At 43.8% G+C, this 19,971-nt stretch overlaps 1 protein-coding gene and 1 long non-coding RNA gene across 4 annotated transcripts in view; one reads left to right on the forward strand and one right to left on the reverse strand.

The window, feature by feature from the left end:
* Positions 1-2,259: 2,259 nt before the first annotated feature.
* Positions 2,260-11,649, reverse strand: DEGS1 (delta 4-desaturase, sphingolipid 1). Its single transcript, XM_077813700.1, has 3 exons — positions 11,493-11,649; positions 8,049-8,791; positions 2,260-5,107 (listed from the first exon to the last, which is right to left on the reverse strand). The coding sequence occupies exons 1-3, from the start codon at positions 11,572-11,574 to the stop codon at positions 4,961-4,963; spliced, it is 972 nt and encodes a 323-aa protein (XP_077669826.1). The 5' UTR covers positions 11,575-11,649; the 3' UTR covers positions 2,260-4,960.
* A 134-nt stretch (positions 11,650-11,783) lies between these two features.
* Positions 11,784-19,971, forward strand: part of LOC144263078 (uncharacterized) — a 32,819-nt gene continuing 24,631 nt past the window's right edge. The window contains exons 1-4 of one of the 3 annotated variants that reach the window (XR_013345709.1): positions 11,784-11,907; positions 13,599-13,691; positions 14,529-14,586; positions 14,844-17,334. This is a non-coding gene — a long non-coding RNA (uncharacterized LOC144263078). The other 2 variants (XR_013345711.1, XR_013345710.1) reach the window with 2 other exon arrangements.

Raw genomic sequence — 19,971 nt, forward strand, 5'->3', positions numbered from 1 at the left:
CGTGTTTTGTGAAAGCGTGGACTGATGCACAGCACGCCACTCTACGATAGGGATATTCTTAAAGAAGGTGACTGATAAGATTGACCTTGTGGAGTGCGTATGAATAGCATGTGGAGGGGTCACACTGCGAACTTGGTAGCAATGTTTGATACAGTTCGAGATCCACTTGGACAGTCTTTGGGCTGATATTGTTGAGCCCTTGGAGCTTTACGCCATGGAGAGGAAAAGCCTAGGGGACTTCCTAAAGGCCTTTGTCCTGTCCAGGTAGAAGGCCAGGGTTCTCCTGACATCTTAAGTATGTAGTATAGCATCCCTATCGTTTGGGTGAGGCTGGGGGTAGAAGATTGGAAGGTGAATCGACTTGACTAGTGTGAAACGGAGAGCTTATCTAAGGGCACATCTTCACTAGCAACATTAAAGTGCTACACGTGGCTGTGTAGTCATGGCACCAGCGCTGGGAGACAGCTCTCCCAGTGGTATAAAAAAACCCACCAGGTTAGCAAACAGGTAGCCATGGGTTCAAAGGGGTGGGCCTCGTCAGTCCTTTCAGTACAAGGATCAGGTCCCATGTGGGGGTAGGAAGTTGAGATTGATGGAAGAGGTTTACTATACCCTTGAGGAACCTTTTTGTAGTTGGGTGCAACAGCACTGAGTAACCCTCTTCAGGTTGGTGAAAGGCTGTAATAGCCACTAGGTAGATCCTCAGAGAGCTTAGAGGAAGTCTGAACCATTTTAGGTTAGAGCATAGTCTAGGACAGTGGTCCCCAAACTGTGAGGTGCACCCCCTCCCCACGGGAGGAATGCCTGGAGGGGCACAGTAGGGCCTGGGCCAGCAACACCCCCTCTCCCAGACCTACTCTGCCCCTAGTCCCGCCCTAGCTATGGCCCTGACCCAGCTGCCGGCCCCTTCTCCAGTGGGTGCAGACATATTCCATTACTGGTAAGGGGGTGCATGAGTAAAAGTTTGGGCATGACTGGTCTAGGATGTGTGGAAGAGTCATGGATGCTGGGGAGATTTGTTGGGATGTGCACCAATTCTGAAATCTTAGACCATTTCTGCAGGTATGTATGTTGTGTCAAGGACTTTCTACTGTGTGATAGATCCTCTTGTACCTTTCTTGAACAGGAGCTTTCTAGGTCTTGGAACCAAGCAGGAGCTATGCCTCGAGGCAGAAAATCCCCAGGTGAGATGTAGGGTACGTCCTTCGTTCTGCTGAGCTGTCACTGATGGTACCGACACAGGCTTGCATACCCGGAGCAGCTTTTTAGAGGAGTGCTTACTCCTGTCTGTTAGTGCTGAGTCAGTGCCTATGCCCATCGGGTCCATGGGCCTGCCAGCAATACCTGTTGCTGGTGGTCTCTGGGAGCCATGGGTGCCAGACTGAGATGGCCTTGGTGTCAGTGATATTGAGCAAGATGGTGATAACTTATGACTATCTCGGTGCTCCCTATGGCAGCTTCCTGCTTAGATCATTTGTGAAAAGGGTTTGTAGTCTGCTTTTTTGACCCACAGCCCTTAAAATGCAGAAGGTTGTAGGGAGGACTCGCATCGACCAGCCAACTAGGGTCAGAGAGCTGCCTTGATGAAGATAATCTTCTGGCAGAGCTCTGTCTTTGCAGGATCCTGGCCCGAGTTGTTGGCAAAGACCACACTTTTGTTGTATGTGACTGTCCCCGAGGCAACAAGTGGACTGAGTGTACTTATCTGTGATGAGAATAGCCTCTTTACAGGCATACTGTCTTGGGGAAAAGGTGGGAAGAAAAATGAAGTCATTCCTTTTTTTAAAGGATAAAATAAAAAAATGGGGGGGGAACCCCTAGAACTATAACTAGGAGACTAACTATAGGTATGTAGATTAAAACAATAGTCTTAATGAACTGCTAATGGCTCCATCTCTAGCCAAGGGCGGTTGAGAAGGAACTGATGCATTAGCCCACATGTGCGGACTAGCCTCGTGGTGCAGCATGCGGAGAGACAGCATATTTGTGGTCCCAACAGATACTGCTCCTAAAGTCCTCTGATGAGCAGCACAGGGATGCAAGCACACCTACAGTGGAGTGAGTAGGCATAGGGACACTACTCAAAGCAGCAGAGGATAGGTTTTATCAAGTAGTAGGAAGGTTTTAATGAAGATGGTCCATCCCCCATTCAGGCACTGGAGAGCCTTCTCAGCACAGAAGAGTTTAGATAATGTCCCTCACAAACACACCCTGAAAACTTGCTAAAAAAGTAACAGCAACCAGGAAGACATTGAACAATACATTAGCTAATAATTTTACTTAAAAAAAATCATTTTAACATTTTATCTGACAATTTCACTGCCCAAACACACAAATGTTAGTCTTCCAGATGCCCATCTGCTTCCAAAAGTTAATTAAAAGCAAGCTGATCCTTTACTTTTCAAGCTGCTTCATATTTCTGCCCTTTATAAAAGTTTTTGGGGAGGTTAAGCTAGATTTAAGGTTTAGATATAAAACATTACATTTGAATCCAATGAAAGTTAGTTTACTAGCAAGGCATCCAGCACAAAAGCCACTTTTCCAGTGTTATCCAAAAGCATTTATTTATAGGTTTACCTTTAAGTACTGAACTTAGCTGACTATACTGCTGTAAAGAAAGCATAGTTAGGAAAAAAAAGTGATTGCAGTTACATGGTACACTAAGCCAGCTATTTTGTCATAGGCCCCAAATAAGTTAATTTGTTGTAAGTACCTAAACTTTTGTAGGGAGGCTGTAAATTTAAGCCACTAATATTTATGAATTAACCAAATTCAGACAGGCCTAAATTTTTAAAAGTGACTCAAGTTGGGCACCCATAATCACAAGGTCACTATTCAAAAAATAAGCATCTACTCCTATAGCAATCAGACCCTTTTAAAGTGGCTTGAGAAGGGCAAAAGAATGGAAACACAGGCCAAAATGGTTTTTCAGCCTCTGTTGTAAAGACCACCACTTAATGGAGGCAATTGATGACATACATGCAAGTTTGGGACTGCTGTTTTGGGTCAGATTTTTAAAGGTGCAACTAGGCACTTTTGAAAAAGCCCTCTTGGTGCCTTTAGAAATCTGGCCCTATAAACAATCACTCTAAAATGGCAGAAGGGGCATCAGCATAATTTTCTGTTTTTATATCAATTATTCTTCACAGAACATATCTAAGGTATCTGCATTTTTTTTTAAAAGAGAGAAGGCAGTGAAAAGGAGAGAGGCAGGATTAGAAGATGCAGAAATTTACAGAGCCCACTTCCTGTTCTCCAGACATATTTTTAAGTAGATACTAACCTACAATATATGGGAAAGGTTTTTGTATTAATGCAGTTTAGTTTTTAATTCTTTATTTTAACTACATCATTAAACGTGCACAAATGAGGGATAGCTCAGTGGTTTGTGCATTGACCTGCTAAACCCAGGGTTGTGAGTTCAATCCTTGAGGGGGTCATGTAGGGATCAGGGCAAAAATTGAGGATTGGTCCTGCTTTGAGCAGGGGGTTGGACTAGATGACCTCCTGAGGTCCCTTACAACCTTGATATTCTATGAAAAACTGGTTACAATAGCTATATTTCCCTGTTCAGGAGGCACCTAGTCATCTGTATACCTCAGGTGATATTTTTCCTAATTATCTGAAGTAATTACATTTTCTAGATGGAATAAGTATTAGTCATAAAATCTGTCACTTATAAGGGCAGCCCTAAGGGTGGGATCCATGAAGAGACTCAGGCATTGCAATGCAGAGCATCACAGCAGCTAATGTCAGATGCCTGAACAATCTCAGGAACACCAATTGCCAAAGCTGAGTTAGGCCCGCAGGCTGCCTACCCAATGAATGGGGAAGAGAGGCATCTTAGAATACAATCCACAGAAACAAGTACACTAGGCAGGGAGCACCTACACTAACCAATGGGAAATGCTAATGACATAAGGATCCCTCTTTGGAAGGGGTAGGGTTAAGTCTAGGCTACCTGATTTTAGCAATCCACAACTGGGTCCCAGCTAGCTAGAGGCAGCTTGGGAATTTAATTTTTTTTTTTATGGTAAGTGGGGGCAGCACCATCATTGGCAGTGTCTCTACTTGTGAGGTAACTCCCTTTTCTTCATGTGTCAGTATAATGACTGCATCTGTAATTTTCACTCCACACATTTGATGAAGTGGGTTCTAGCCCACAAAAGCTTCTGCCCAAACAAATCTGTTAGTCTTTAAGATGCCACGGGCCTCCCTGTTGTTTTTGTGGATACAGACTAACACAGCTACGCCCTGGTACTCAGCCTCATGAATTAGTTTTCAATACTAGTGGTAGTACAGTTGTCATTACTGATAAAACCTGGATCTGCCACTGCTTTAGTTCAGCAGTGAATGAGCCAACAAGGCAGATTCACTCACTGACTAACTGCGGTTTAGATGGTTATTTTCTCCCCTACTGCCCACCCCCAAGAAGTTGAGACAGAAGTAAGTTGAAATCACATTTAATGAAACAAGACTTAAGTTAATGTTAGCTTAGAATTAAGCTTATCAAGTATGAACTTTAATACCATAATTGACTAAGTTACGAGCATGGAATGGGCAGCATAGGACAAGCCAGAAGTGTAAATATTTTGAAATATCTTTTATAGGTCTAGACAAGCCAGAAACAGGTGTTTGAGTACAAGATTTGTTAGCAGCTGTGAAATACATATTCTAAAACAAACAAATACTATTTTACACAGATTGAGCATATTAAATCATGTGTTTTGTATATTAGTTACACTAATGACTGTTAGAATGTTTAGGCTAATGTCTAATTAGAATGGTAGTCTAATTGGTCTGAAGAGGTCTGTTTTAGGATACACTAATGCATTCTTGTAGATGTCTGAAATTTAATAATTCAGGATACAAATAAGCTTCTTTAGCAAGAATTCCTTGTACCAGCTACTTGAAAAATATCCCAGATCTTGCTTTGCAGAGTCTTTTGGTTGGCAGAAGTTTAATCCTGTTTCACATCACCCTTTAATTTCCTTTTCATGCGTGAGTAAGGGCTGATTGAGTCATCCATCACAAAGTCATAAAGCACTTTTATCCAGGAGTTATATTGTGGAAGATGATCATAGTATTCAGCTGCTATTTTCTTCACCTAAGAGGAAAAAATTAAGGTTTATTCATATTTAAGCTCAAGACTTCTTCCTTCCCCTCCAGTGTTTCTGCCAGTATTTCTAGAAGCAGAAGAGAAAGTCTTCCAACAACTGGGAATGCTAAGAAATTTACTTTTAGCAGCATTAGCTGATTATAAATTTAGACCTTATAGGTTATCAGTTTCAAATTTAAAATGAAATGGATTTTTAATAAACCTGGGGGTTTTTTTTTTAGTAAATTGTATTCACCCAATGTAGAGCTATCAAAGTTTTAACACGCATTGTTGGGAGAAGGCAAAGCTGTTTTAATGCCCAAGCCAGCTGCTTGCTTAATATCTGATTACAGGCAAGGCCTTTTTAGGTACTCCTAAACTAACAGAGGTGGGATCTACATGGGATATTCAGCCCATCATGGTTCTTTCTTTGTCCAGAGTGTGTTACACTCTTCCCCCGCCCCCCAAAGAAGTGCCGCTGGTCTGCTTTTGTTTATCTGAATGAGGCTACGGCTACACTACAGAGCTTACAGTGGCGCAGCTGCACCACTGCTAGTACAGACAGTAAGCAGATGGGAGAGAGAGGTCTCCCATCAACTTCATCACTCCAGCTCCCACGAGCAGCAGTAGCATCAGCAGGAGACAGTCTCCTGCTAACAGTGCTGTCCACACTGGTGTTAGGTTGGTGTAACTTAAGTCATTCAGGAAGGTGGTAGCATGTACATAGCCTCAGACTGAACTAGAACCGAGTGGTGTAACACTTGGTACATAAAAAACAAACGTTCACCCAACAGTGGTCCAAGGAGTTTATACACAGAAGGGGCTTAGAAGCAAGGGGACCAAAGTATTGAAGCCGACTGGGTTCTGAATTGGAAACAATCAAGCAGTTGGCACAGAGCTGAAATGGGGATGTGGGTAGGGAAGAGAGGAGAGAAAAAGCTTGAAAATTTGGGTCTGAGATTGAGACAACTGGTCTGGCATAAGCATTTGAAGCCCCGATTATAATCAGTCAGGGCAGATATATTGGTGCAGTAACAGCTGATGAACTACTCTGAAATGGAAGACTAATAGTCAGGGCAACCTGTGACAAGTATTGACCAAGTACCTTTTCCCGGTACCTATCAATACAGTACAGCAAGCAGCCTAGGAACTTCAGATTCATCTGAGACTATCAGTGCTTTCTGGGCACTGAATTTAGAACGTTGAGATATCGATCTTCTAACTGGTCTTCTCAGAGTAGAAATCCATTAAGATGCCATCATTAATGATTCCACAGGGAGAGGCAGAATAAATATTCCCAGTTCAAAACCTGCAGAAAGGCCAGTTGTTCCCCCACAGTGTGGTTTGCATTAAGTATTCCAAAGGGCATTTGTTAATATGTTATGCAACTTTACTACTTGCTATTTTTTGAACTGCAACAACCTTTAGGAATGTTAAATTCTAAAGAAATTATGTGACGTGATTGAAGACACACTTATGTATAATGGTTACTTGAAGGATTTCTCAGATTCCATTGTAGGACATAGGAATTAAGTCTTAAAATTGCTAAACAGCTGCATCTCCACATGTGGAGGTAGTAATGTTGACAAAAAACAAACCAATACTGTCTCCATTGCAGCTTCAGAGGAAACTATACCAGTTGGGAACTAGTGAAAAAACTCAGTTGAGATGTGGCCAGAGTACTGCATTTGTGGCAGTACAGGTGCAGTTAAATTAGCATGCAGATATAAAAAAGCTTTACTTAATGTTTGTGGTAGGATGATCCATCAAGAATTTCAAAACTCCCCCAATGTTAGTCTGAGGTAAACATTTAGTTTTTGCTTGTTAACATGAAGCTGTTAATCAGTTTGCTAAAAATAGTCAAGAGAAGCATCCCTATGTAAGCAGAAGGGATCAGACTAGCTATGCAAGCTTTTATTTAAGAGAAATGCTCAAACTAAAATGCAGTCTTTTTTTAAAGAATGTAGTTTCACTGTTCTTGTTTCCTCCCATTTTTGTTTTATAGTGAGTGTTTTTCTACTGCTGTGTGGGAAAGAGAAACCAAAAGGTGAGAAACTGAATTACAAAAAACCAAGTATGCAAGGTGCTATCAAGTACTACCCAGTAAATAGAAAAACAGATTGCAAGGCTGGATGGGGGGGAAGGACAATCAGAAGTAACACTTAAGATTGCTAACAGAATTATTTCACATAATGTAGTTTTAAGTCTCTAGTGGATACTTAAGGTACTGCTACTTTAAGTGTCCTACTTCAACCAAAAATGTAACTAAAACAGGGGCAGGCAAACTACAGCCCAGATCAGGCCCGCTAGCTGTTTTAATCCAGCCCTCAAGCTCCCACTGGGGAGCGGGGTCTCAGGCTTGCCCCCCTCCAGCCAGGGAGCAGGGTCGGGGGCTGCTTTGTGCAGCTCCTGGAAGCAGTGGCATGGCCCCCCCTCTGGCTCCTATTCATAAGGGTAGCCAGGGGGCTCTGCTCTGCACACTGCCCTACCCCTGCAGCTCCCATTGTCTGGGAACTGTGGCCAATGGGAGCTGCAGGGGCAGTGCCTGCAGACAGGGCAAGGCACAAAGCTCTGACTCCTAGGTGGAGATGTGGCCAGGCAAAAGGGAAATGTGCCCCAACCCCCTGCCCTAATCCCCCCTCCTGCTCTCTGAACCCCTCAGTCCCAGCCCAGAGCCCCTTCCTGCACCCCCAGCTGGAGCCCTCACCGCCCCCTTCCCCAGCCCAGAGCCCCCTCCTGCACCCTGAACTCCTCATTTCTGGCCCGAGCCCAGAGCCAGCAATCCCCACCCCTCAACCGCAATTTTGTGAGCATTCATGGCCTGCCAGACAATTTCTATACCCAGATGTGGCCCTCGGGCCAAAAAGTATGCCAACCCCTAAACTAAAACAAGCACTGAAGTAAGCTTCAGTTTACCATTAGCTTTATATATTCTTGAAAGTGTACTTACCAATGGAAGGTTCTTGCCAGGAATATTGGGAAAGTCATGGTGTTCATTGTGGTAGCCAACATTAAAAGTGAGCAAATTAAGTGGCCCATAATAGGAGTAAGTCTCATGTCCCTTTAAGAACATATAATGTTCAGCTATGAAGTGTCCTGAAATTGGGTGCAATCCCAGTCCAAGTATTGATCCTGCAAGCATGTAGAAGGCTGATTTAATTCCCAAGTAGTAGTATATTACAACATCAAAAGAGAGCTGAGCCAACAAGTTGATGATTTCCAATCGAGAAATTGGTTTGGGATTAATGCAGAGAGGTCGAATAGCATAGAAAAAGGGCTGAAGAACAATCCATATGAACTTCCTAAAACGAGTACAGAAAAACCAGCCTTCAAAGTCAGTAGGAATGTCCACATCAATTCCATCACCTCCTAGATAGCGATGATGATCCATGTGGTATCTCTTGAAAGATATAGAGTATGGGAGGCCAAGAGGGAGATTGGCAAATATTCCAAACCACCGATTCCACATAGCTCTGCAGTTGCCAAAGGCACTATTGTGAGAGATCTCATGAATAGCCAGAGTCATTGAGTGACTGATGCAGCTGCCAAAAACGTACGCCCAGAACATAACCCATTTCCAGTCCAAGTCTTTAACTAGATAAAATGCAATCAACTGCCCAAGAACCATCAGTACAACCACCCAGATCAAGTTGTAGTCTGGCTTCATTAAAGCTTTTATTTCTGGATGTTTAGCTGTTATGGGGAGAAGATAAACAGTTACATGCAAAGAAAAATGTCAGAAGTACTCTTTAGTAGAGCCAAAGTTCTCTCAGCCACACAAACAGCTTATTAGTATACCTCTCTTCCCCCCCCAAAATGGATTCCATTCATTAAGGAATAAGTCCTCTCAACTCAAATCTTCCTACATTTTTGGCAATTCAATTACATTAGTAGTTTGCATGTACATGTTGGGAATTGTTTGAATGCTGTTGGCATGTGTATCCCTGAAATATTGAGCAAGATCAAAGAGTGCTGCTGTAGTTTAGTGGTACTTGGTGTTATTTTCATCTAGAAACCCAAAGCCTCTTAATACTTAGCATGCAATTCCACAGTTTGTTACAGAGTTAAAATTAATCCTACACCTGAGGCACATATTACACCCTTTTTAGGGATGAGAAAATTAAAGATAAGCAACTTCAGACTCATCTTGGGCAGACATGTAAAGATTCCTATTTATGAACTGTCATTTTTACTTCAGTAATTAAGCTTCTGAAAGTACTGTTAGTTGCATTATTATGCCTTTAAGACCAAGAGTGTACAAGCAGCATTTGTTACACAACCCACCAAAGATTTATAGTCCTTGCTAGAGTTGTATACATCACAGCTGCCAGATAATTATATTTCAGGCTCTATACCAGCTTTTACCATAGGTACAGCCAGGGAAGATTGCTTGGGAAGCTGTAGCCAAACAAGGCAGACAACCCAAATTGCAAAAGGCCCTAACCTTAAGTGGTTATGGACAAGGAGACAGCATGGTCAAAAACTTGATACAACTTCCTGAGGCTTAGTATTACCTTCCCAGAACAGACAACCTCAGCTAATAAAACAGCTCTTCCTCCACATCCCACTCTTGGGATGACTTGGTTGTGCAGAGGTGTAAGCTACACTTAATTTAGGCAAATCTGGACCACTGTCATTATAAAGCTAGTCACAAACTAGTCAGAGTACTGACTATTTTGTACACTTCAGGGTGTTAATGCTCACTTTAGGGTTTAAAAAGTAACCTTTGCATTTGGTATAGTAGTTTTCCCAGCCTCAAGAAAACGAAATTAAAGTGAAACCAATCCCCACCCATCAGTTAGAGGCAGAACCACCATAATTTATATGTAGTGTTTCTTTTTAGCAATTTGAGTTCTATGTAGATGGCCAAAAAAATCATCACACACACACTAACAAGTAATGTTTCTGTAATATTCCCTAGTGCACTTTAATGTAGCACTGCTTCAACGACCACTACATTCACACAGGAAGGAACCTTTAATGCACACCAGCAGGGTCCACATGGACAAACTAATGCACAACACACTAGTGCACTTTAGAAATCACACCCCAGTTGTCTGCATTACTGCTATGTAGACAAGCACTCTGATACAATGGCTCATTGCCAGTGTTAACTGAAAAAACACCCCAATTTAAAAAAAGGGAAGTGTTCATCCGGTCACAACTGATCAGAAGTCCTATTTAAGTCTCCTGTGGACTTCTCCCTAAGTAGTTCTTCATGTCCGCCCCTCTACTTCAGGGGTGGGGCAAGGTCTGCTTTTTGCAAACACTGTAGTATAGTCACCATTTCCCTTCCCACCACTCTACAAGCACTGTCAGTTTCGTATATAACTGACCACATCCATCACTGTACTACACAGCCCAACAGTACACATCATGAAAATGCGGCCTGCTTCACGATTTCCATCTCAAACAGTTGTTCTGCCAGCAAGATCAAAATACAAAACTCTTCTTAGAGCTTTTCCTCCTCCTCTCCTTCAGGTGTGTATAAGTGTACCATTTCCCAGGCCATCAGTTTTAAGAAATATTCCGGAGACGTTACCGGAAGCCAACCCACCCGTCCTCCCTCCAGCTCGTTACCTAGAAAGAGGCTAACGACCGCACCGAGTGCACTTGAGAGGGGCATGACAATTTGATGAGTGTCTGACCACAGGACAATCCCCTCCCCCAAATCAGCTGAGCGGAAGACAGCCCAAAATGACTCCGAGGGCGAGGAGCCTCCCCGTGCGCGTGCAGAGCCGCTGGCCAGGAGGGCGGATCTGCAGGGTTGACTCCGGCCTCTGGACAGTCCAGAAACGCCTCATTCCGGGGCTCTGCTCGCGGGCCGCCGAGCGAGGCGTCTCGCCCCCCCTCTCAGCAGGGCTGGGGGGGAAGAGAGAAGTCCTGGCGGTAACCGCGCTGCCCGCCCCCACCCCAGGCCGGCCGGAGGGAGGAGCGGTGTCTAGCGGTCACGGATGGGGTGGGCCCTTCGAGGCGCCTGAAGAGCTCGGCCTCCGAGCCTGGCTCAAGGGGCCGACCCGTTTGTCACCCGCCTGCCCCCCTTCCTCGGCAGCCATTTTACCAGGCTCGCCACCCCCGAAACGGGCCCTCTCGGCGCTGGGGACACCCACGAGGCCTCCACACACGCCACCTGCCCTCGACTGGGCCGCTCCGTCCCGCAGGCAGCACCCCTCCCGTGCGCGCAGGGCGACAAGCGGGTCCGGCTGCCAGCGGATACGGCGAGCCTGGAGGCGACCGGTTCCCTGTGGGGAGGCATCAGGCCCTTCCCCCCGCCGCCGGAACGGGTAGAGCCCAGGGCACCTCCGGCTCTGACAGCGAGCCGGCTGGGGGGAGACACGCGCCGCCAGCAGGACGCCCCGGCGCTGAGGGGAAGCTGCCTGGGCCGCTCGCTCACCTAGGATCGCTTTGCGGCGATCGGCGTGGGGCTGGTCCGTATAAACCCACTCGAAGTCCTCCCGAGCTACCGCGTTCCCCATCGCTGCCGCGCCGCCCCCGCCCGGACGCCTCCTTGGCTGACTCGACTGGCACGCGGACGGAGCTTGGCGGCGGCGCCGCTCCCCCTTTATATAGCGAGAAGGTGTCTCGCCGGCTACGCCCCCACTGCTGCTGATTGGCCGGGGGCTGATGGCCTCACCCCCACCCCTTGCTCAACCCGTTTTTACTGACCCCCCCCCCTTGTGCTCTACGAATATTTACAAAGATTTTAAAGGATTAAATAACGGTGTTTGCAGATAATATTCGGGGCCCCACGGGGCGGGGCAAGAAGTGACGTAGGCGGCGGCGGGAGCCTAGTGAAGGAGGACCGTTAGGTAGTTGGCTGGGGCGGGGGTGGCCGCGGCGCGAGCGTTGCCCGCCCCGGGGGAGGCCGGGTCTGTCAGCATGTCACCCTCCTCGGGTAGGGGACGGGGGGCAGAGGGGAGCCCCCGCATCGCCCCTCCCCCAGACACCGCTCCCTCGGGCCGCCCCCCCAATACTACGTTCTAGCCTCCCCCGTCTGCTGGCTGCTTCCCTATCCACCGCCTTGCCAAGCCCCGCTTCTGCGGGCCCGGCGTGTCCTCCTCGCCGCGTGTCCCCACGTCGCCCCCCCCCATCTGGGGTGGGAAATAATGGGGGTCATACAGAGCCGCGGGCGCGGGGGCTGCAGAGAGTCCCTGAAATAGAGGATGGCCATGGGGCAGGGGAGGTTGGAGGGATGCAAGAAGCCCCCGCAGTGTGTGCGAAACGCTTGGCCTGCGTCAGCAGCAAAGCACCCTCCTATCCTGGCCGGTCACGGGCTGATTTCCCAGCCTCTGAAATGGTGCTAACACGCTTTGCGGGGCTGGGGGATCCATATGTGCACGCACGATGCTGTGCAGGCATGACGTGTTGCTGTGATACTCATGTATATCTGTGTGCACGGCCGGTTAGCTTGAGGTGTATGACACCAAGGTTGCCTCTAACCAAACTCTCCCTGCAGGGAAAGCGCTGGCTCCAGGTAAGTGGTGCTTTAAGGGCTTTGGCTTCACAGACCCAAAGGTGATGTTTTTTACAGCCAGATAAGGAAGGCGTGATAGTTATCGCACTGTAAAATCCTAAGTGGTGACAGAGGCCCTTGTATTTTACCCTGAGGAACCTAGGCGAGGTCAACACTAGATCCCAGCCAGGGGTTGACCTCGCCTAGTTCACCTGGCAATAAAGTGAGAGTGCCCTGTCTCCTCTGTGTTTTTACAATGGGATAGGTTAAGGCGCATGACCTATCACAAGATAAAAACACGTTTCTGTCAGTCACAGTTGAGGTAGCTGGCCTATCAAGTGGCATCGGCTGAAGCTCAAGTAAGACTGATGCTGGAGCTAGAGATGCAGTCCGGACTCCACTGCAAATACAAACACCCTGGGCTGCTGGTACAATCACTCTGTGCAGCTTGAGTGGGTTTCTTTTGGTGTGTAGTGGTTTAGTGGTTTTTTTGTTGTTGGTTTTGTTTTTGGTTGGGTTTTTTGTTTGTTTGTTTGTTTTTTTCATAATGTCAAGTGTTTTCACTGGAGCTAGGCTAACTCAACAGGAGTTAACTCTGCTGTGGATATTATTAATCTTGTCTTGTCTTTGGAAGGTGTATGTCTCTATTTGAGGCTTGCTTTCACTACTGTGTTAGCTCCGGAGTTGGTTGAGGTAACACACCTGAGTTATATCTTGACTTCACACTGCAGTGAAGACAAGCCTTGAGTCTTGGAGGACTGAGAGTGGTGTACATAGTACAGATACTGTGCAGTAGCAGGGAAAGTGATCTGCTTCTAAAGAATGCAAATCTAGTTCTCTGGCAGAATATTGTCCACAAATGGAGAGGATGGGCAGCAACTAGGAAGCTAAGTCAGGTGATGCAAAGATTCTGAAGTCTGTTGTGAACCTAAGCACATTGTCTTGGAACAATATGTGCCCATTGTGTTTGTACTTTGACTCAAAATGAATGAATGTACTTTGTACTCAAAATGAAAATAATCAAAATCATTCTTTTTAAACATACAGAGAACTGATTATCATACGATGAGGTGTAATACCCTACCTGCAAAGTTCCTATACTATGATGGATCCATCAAAGTTCAGAAGGAGCCAGTCAAGGTAGGTTTTTATTATCATTAATATTTATACTATGGTAGTGACCAAAGGCCTACTTGGGATCGGGGGCACCACTTGGTGCTGTAGAAACAGAAAAGAGACAATCCCTGCTTTGCAAGGTTTTCAGTCTAAAAACATACACAGACAAAGGATAGGACATGTGGAGACAACATAGGAACAAATGAATCTGGTGAAGTACAGGCATAGCTTTGTTAGCTATGTGAATTTTTTTTAAGTGAAGTACTGGTAGTGAGGAAGAGAATAGGACAAGGAAAGTGGGAAAGGAGAACAGTCACAGCTTGTCACCTGCCTCGATATGAAAGCTGGATTTTGTAAACATCATAGCAGAGGCAAGTCTTACAGAAGGATTTAGAGTAGAGCTGTTGATTAGTCACAGTTAACTCACGCGATTAACTCCAAAAAATTAATTGCAATTAATTGCAGTTTTAATCGCATTCTTAAACAATAGAATACCAATTGAAATACATTAACTATTTTGGATGTTTTTCTACATTTTCATATATATTGTATTCTGTGTTGTAATTGAAAATCAAAGTGTATATTATTTTTTATTACAAATATTTGCACTGTAAAATGATAAACGAAATAGTATTTTTCAATTCACCTCATACAAGTACTGTAGTGCAATTTCTTTACTGTGAAAGTGCAATTTACAAATGTAGGGTTTTTTTTGTTTCATAGCTATGTGCAAAACCAAAACAATGTAAAACTTCAGAGCCTGCAAGTCTACTCAGTCCTACTTCTTGTTCAGCCAGTCGCTAAGACAAACAAGTTTGTTTACATTTACAGGAGATAATGCTGCTCTCTTCTTATTTACAGTGTCACCAGAAAGTGAGAACAGGCATTTGCATGACACTTTTGTAGCTAGTATTACAAGGTATGTACGTGCCAGATATGCTAAACATTTGTATGTCCCATCATATGTCAGCCACCATTCCAGAGGACATGCTTCCATGCCGATGACACTCGTTAAAAAAATAATGCGTTAATTACATTTGTGACTGAACTCCTTGGGGGGAGAACTGTATGTCCCGTGCTCTGTTTTACCCACATTCTGCCATATAGTTCATGTTATAACAGTTTCGGATGATGACCTGGCATATGTTGTTCATTTTAAGAATACTTTCACTGCAGATTTCACAAAACACAAAGAAGGTACCAATGTGAGATTTCTAAAGATAGATACAGCACTCGACCCAGGGATTAAGAATCTGAAGTGCCTTCCAAAATCTGAGAGGGACAAGGTGTGGAGCATGCTTTCAGAAGTCTTAGAAGAGCAACACTCCGATGCAGAAACTACAGATCCTGAAACACCAAAAAAGAAAAGCAACCTTCTGCTGGTGGGATCTGACTCAGATAATGAAAATGAACATCCGCTGGTCCGCACTGCTTTGGATTGTTATTGAACAGAACCCATCATCAGCATGGACACATGTCTCCTAGAATGGTGGTTGAAGCATGAAGGGACATATGAATCTTTAGTGCATCTGGCACGTAAATATCTTGCGATGCTGGCTACATCAGTCCCATGCTCTTTTGAAAATGAGGCCCTGCGTGAAGTGCGTGCAATCTTGTAAAACAGCAGTTTGAAATAAGGGCAGCAGTGAGGATTTTCTTTTCCCTTTCAAAAATGAATGCTGCAAGAAAAAAAGAAGAAAAGAAAAAGAAAAGTGGACAGTGAGTGTCAGATTTTCAACAAAGAATGGAATGCAAAATATTTTTTTACAAACATGAACTCGAAGGCTGTATGCCTGATTTGTCAGGCGAGCATCGCAGTGTTCAAGGAGCATCGCAGTGTTCAAGTTTGAATTGCCATTTTTCAACAAAACATCCTAATTATGGCAGCAATTTAACAACTGAGGAATGGGCAAGAAAAGCGGAGAAACTTGCCACGAACTTAAAAGCTCAGCTAAATATTTGTGCAACAGGGTACAGTTCAGGAAGCCACCTCAAAGGCAAGTTATGTTCTGGCATTTGAAATCACTAAACAAAATAAGCCTTTTGCTGAAAGAATGCATGGTTGATGTTGCTGGCATGCTATGACCGGACTACCAAAACAAATTTGAGAACATTAGTTTGTCACAGACAATTGTTACTCGCTGTGTAGAAGTGATTGATGAACATTTGGCTTCTGAGTTGAACAAGAAAGCCCAGGGCTTTACGTTGTTTTCGTTAGCTCTCAATGACAGCACTGACATTAAGGACACAGCACAATTATTGATTTTTTTGTCAGAAGAATTGATGACAAATTTGAAATCACAGAGGAATTTTTATCAATGGAATCAATGAAAGGCACAACTAAGGGATCGGATTTATATGAGAGGGTGTCTGGCTGCCTTGAACATCTGAAGCTCCCCTGGAGTAAACTGACAAACGTAACCACAGATGGATTGCCAAATTTAATTGGGAAAAACGTAGGACTTTTAAAAAGAATTCAGGACAAAGTAAAAAAAGATGACCCTGATAAAGAGGTGATTTTTCTGCATTGTATTATATACATCAGGAGGGCCTCTGCAAAAATGTCCTGGACATCGATCATGTTGTTCACACAATAGTGAAAATAGTGAATTACATAAGAGCGAGGGGACTTAATCATTGGCAATTCATTTCCCTTCTTGAAGACACTGATGCCGAACACCAGGACTTACTTTATCATACAAAGAAAAGGAGTACTTGTGGCACCTTAGAGACTAACCAATTTATCATACAAATGTCCACTGGCTCAGCCTAGGAAAGGAATTGCAGCAATTTGGGAGTTCAGAGATGAAAGTCGCATTTTTCTGGAGATGCAGGGGAAAGAAAATGATTTCCCTGAATTAAAGAATTCAAACTGGGTGTGCGACCTTGCTTTTGGTGGGGATCTCTTGGCACATTTAAATGAACTTAATGTGAAACTGCAAGGAAAGAATGTGCTTGTACATGAATTGTATTCTAGTGTGACAGTTTTCAAAGTCAAGTTAGTCTTGTTTTCAAAACAAATTAAGGACAAAGTGTTCGCTCACTTTCCAACACTGAAATACTTGGAAGTTTCGCCGGAGCAGACAGAAAAGTACAGCAAAATATTGAGTGACTTGCACGGAGAATTTTCTTGTTGATTCTCTGACTTTGAGAAGATAGAGAAGATGCTGGAGCTGGTGTCATGCCCACTGTCATTTGACCACGAGAGACCACCGCAAGAATTACAAGTGGAGCTCATTGATCTCCAATGCAATTTCAACTTGAAGGAGAAGAACAATTGAGAAAAACTGTATGAGTTTTATGTCCCCTTGAGTGAAACAAAGTTCCCAAATATCTGCAAGGTGTCACAGAAAATCCTTGTTTTGTTCGGCTGTGTGTGCAAACAAACATTTTCCCTGCTGAATTACAACAAATCTGCTTTGCATTATATTCAGCAGTAATGCAAGAAACCTACAGGCCTGTATCCTGTAAGACATTAGCTTTAGCAAGTTAGCATAAGGCTTGAGGCCTATGAACCTTGAACAGATAAGCTTTGCATAGATAAACGGCCCAATGGAAAACCCAAAGTATTTGGGGAGCTGAAAATAGAGTTTAAGGGGAAGTTCTGACCACAGGTACATGAGTCAACCACAGAAGTGTCCTGGCAAAGAACTGACGTACATAACAGGTACATGAAATACGTCTAAGTCTAGCCTGCTTGCTCGCCTATGTATCTTTTCTTATAAGTTTCTTATTTTCTTATGGGTTTGATTATTTGTTTTATTATTATAGCTTTACATTAGAGTATATTTTGGCTGTAACACAAGGGACCTGCAGGCCACATCCTATATGTTGAGCTAAGACAAAGTTAGCATACATAAGTTTAGGACCTTTCACCTACATCAGTGGTTCTCAAACTTTTGTACTGGTGACCCCTTTCACATAGCAAGCCTCTGAGTGTGACCCCCCTTATAAATTAAAAACACTTTTAAATATATTTAACACCATTATAAATGCTGTAGGCAAAACGGGGTTTGGGGGAGGGAGGCTGACAGCTTGCGACCCCCCATGTAATAACCTCGTGACACCCTGAGGGGTCCTGACCCCCAGTTTGAGAGCCCCTGACCTAGATAGATGGTGATAAGCTAAAGCATAAGGTCCATGTATGGCTGTGACCTTTAACATAGAGGATGCATTAAAGCAGGTTGGCATAAGGGCTTTCCTAAGGTCATACCCTTTTAAACTAAACAGGTACATCACAATTTGGAACTTGGAAAGAACCAAAATAGCCAGTTAGGACAGAAATAACAAATGTGATACCTAATCACAAAAGGGCCATGGTATCAAATTGATACATATGATAATAAGTTGAGATCATTGATATACTAAGCTATAGAAAAAAGACACTCCAACATTAGTAAGGTGAGGAAATACAAATAAGGAAGGGGAAAATCCCTTACAACAATGCATCAAACATAGCGGCATCAACGTAACATATTATAAAAGTGGCATCCCAGCCTAGGGGCAGTAGAGAGAGAAAGATGTAGTCCTTGGGAGGTGCCAGAATGATGGCCCCTGGTGATGATGGGGAAGGTGATGTGATACTTATAAGAAGCACACAGGATCTTTTATAAGAGAGAAGGCAAATATGCCGTATTCATTGAGAATACAAAAGTTAGCATATGCTTTTCAGTCACACACACGTACACATCATGCAAACAGTCCTGCCAGTTGATGTTTTTATAGTTACCAGTCTGTTGTAGTTCGAGTCAATCTAATGGCCAGTTAGATTGAACACGAGTGAGGAGCTGGGCTCTGTCGATCGCGATCCGATGCTCCGAGGTTTTGGCAGGACTGAACCCAGAGTTTCATGGCAAAGCACTCCAGCTTTATACTTGTAAATTCCCATTTGAGTCCATCAATTTTGCAATGTCATCCTGTAATCATTAGTCCTTAAGTGGTAGTAATCTTGGGGTTTTCCACTGTTATCATTTGATGAAAAGAAGAGGAATACTTGTGGCACTTTAGAGACTAACAAATTTATTTGAGCATCCGATGAAGTGAGCTGTAGCTCACGAAAGCTTATGCTCAAATAAACTTGTTAGTCCCTAAGGTGCCACAATTACTCCTTTTCTTTTTGCGAATACAGACTAACACAGCTGCTACTCTGAAACCTATCATTTGATGGTTATTGTCAGGCTTCCCATCATTATCTCCTATTTGTTGCCTTGCCTTCGGGGGCGGTTGCCTCACCTCTGAGGCTATCAATGCTGCTAACATGTTTAGCATTGGATACAATGGATGTTTTCTGATTGTCTCCTGGTGTTTCCAAGTCTCTCACTTTTCTTGACGATCTGGACATTTGTGATGGGTTTCACACCTTATCTTTTCCTGATGCATGCATTCCTCATTCACACAAACAATCTCTCACAGAGAAGACAGCAGTATTTTATACAGTAGAATACATTGTAAATTAAACTTCACTTAAATCTTGTGGTCAAAACAGTTTACATTTTTCAGAGTAGCGGCCGTGTTAGTCTGTATCAGCAAAAAGAAAAGGAGTACTTGTGGCACCTTAGAGACTTTAGAGAATTTATTTGAGCATAAACTTTCGTGAGCTACAGCTCACTTCATTGGATGCATGCAGTGGAAAATACAGTGGGGAGATTTTATATACACAGAGAACATGAAACAATGGGTGTTACCATACACACTGTAAGGAGAGTGATCAGGTAAGGTGAGCTATTACCAGCTATTATCAGGAGAGAAAAAAAAACCTTTTGTAGTGATAATCAAGGTGGGCCATTTCCAGCAGTTTACATTGTGGCTCAGGCCTTTAACATTTGTTTAATCTAATTAACACAGACACAATACAAGATCCTGTCTTTTACTCAAAAAGAAAAGGAGTACTTGTGGCACCTTAGAGACTAACCAATTTATTTGAGCATAAGCTTTCGTGAGCTACAGCTCACTTCATCGGATGCATACTGTGGAAAGTGTAGAAGATCTTTTATACACACAAAGCATGAAAAAATACCTCCCCCCACCCCACTCTCCTGCTGGCAATAGCTTATCTAAAGTGATCACTCTCCTTACAATGTGTATGATAATCAAGTTGGGCTAACACGGCTGTTACTCTGAAACCTGTCTTCTACTCACTAAACCTTAAACCAAAGAAATGACTAGAGGGAAGTTTATAATGCATATAGGAAACAAGATCCCAGTCTCATTCCTTTCTGTTATTCAGAAAGGGTGGCTGGCAGAATTAATTCAAAGTTTACATCAATTTTTATAGTACAGTTATAAAATCCTGTCCCTACAGTGA

This window comes from Eretmochelys imbricata, chromosome 3 (genome assembly GCF_965152235.1).
Source record: "Eretmochelys imbricata isolate rEreImb1 chromosome 3, rEreImb1.hap1, whole genome shotgun sequence".
In the NCBI taxonomy this organism is placed as follows: domain Eukaryota; kingdom Metazoa; phylum Chordata; order Testudines; family Cheloniidae; genus Eretmochelys; species Eretmochelys imbricata.

Coding starts and splice junctions, on each gene's coding strand:
- DEGS1 (XM_077813700.1), bottom strand. CDS start 11,574: ATGGGGAACGCGGTAGCTCGGGAGGACTTCGAGTGGGTTTATACGGAC. Junction 8,792..11,492: donor TCGCCGCAAAGCGATCCTAG/GTGAGCGAGCGG, acceptor TCCCCATAACAG/CTAAACATCCAGAAATAAAA. Junction 5,108..8,048: donor CTGGCAAGAACCTTCCATTG/GTAAGTACACTT, acceptor TTTTCCTCTTAG/GTGAAGAAAATAGCAGCTGA.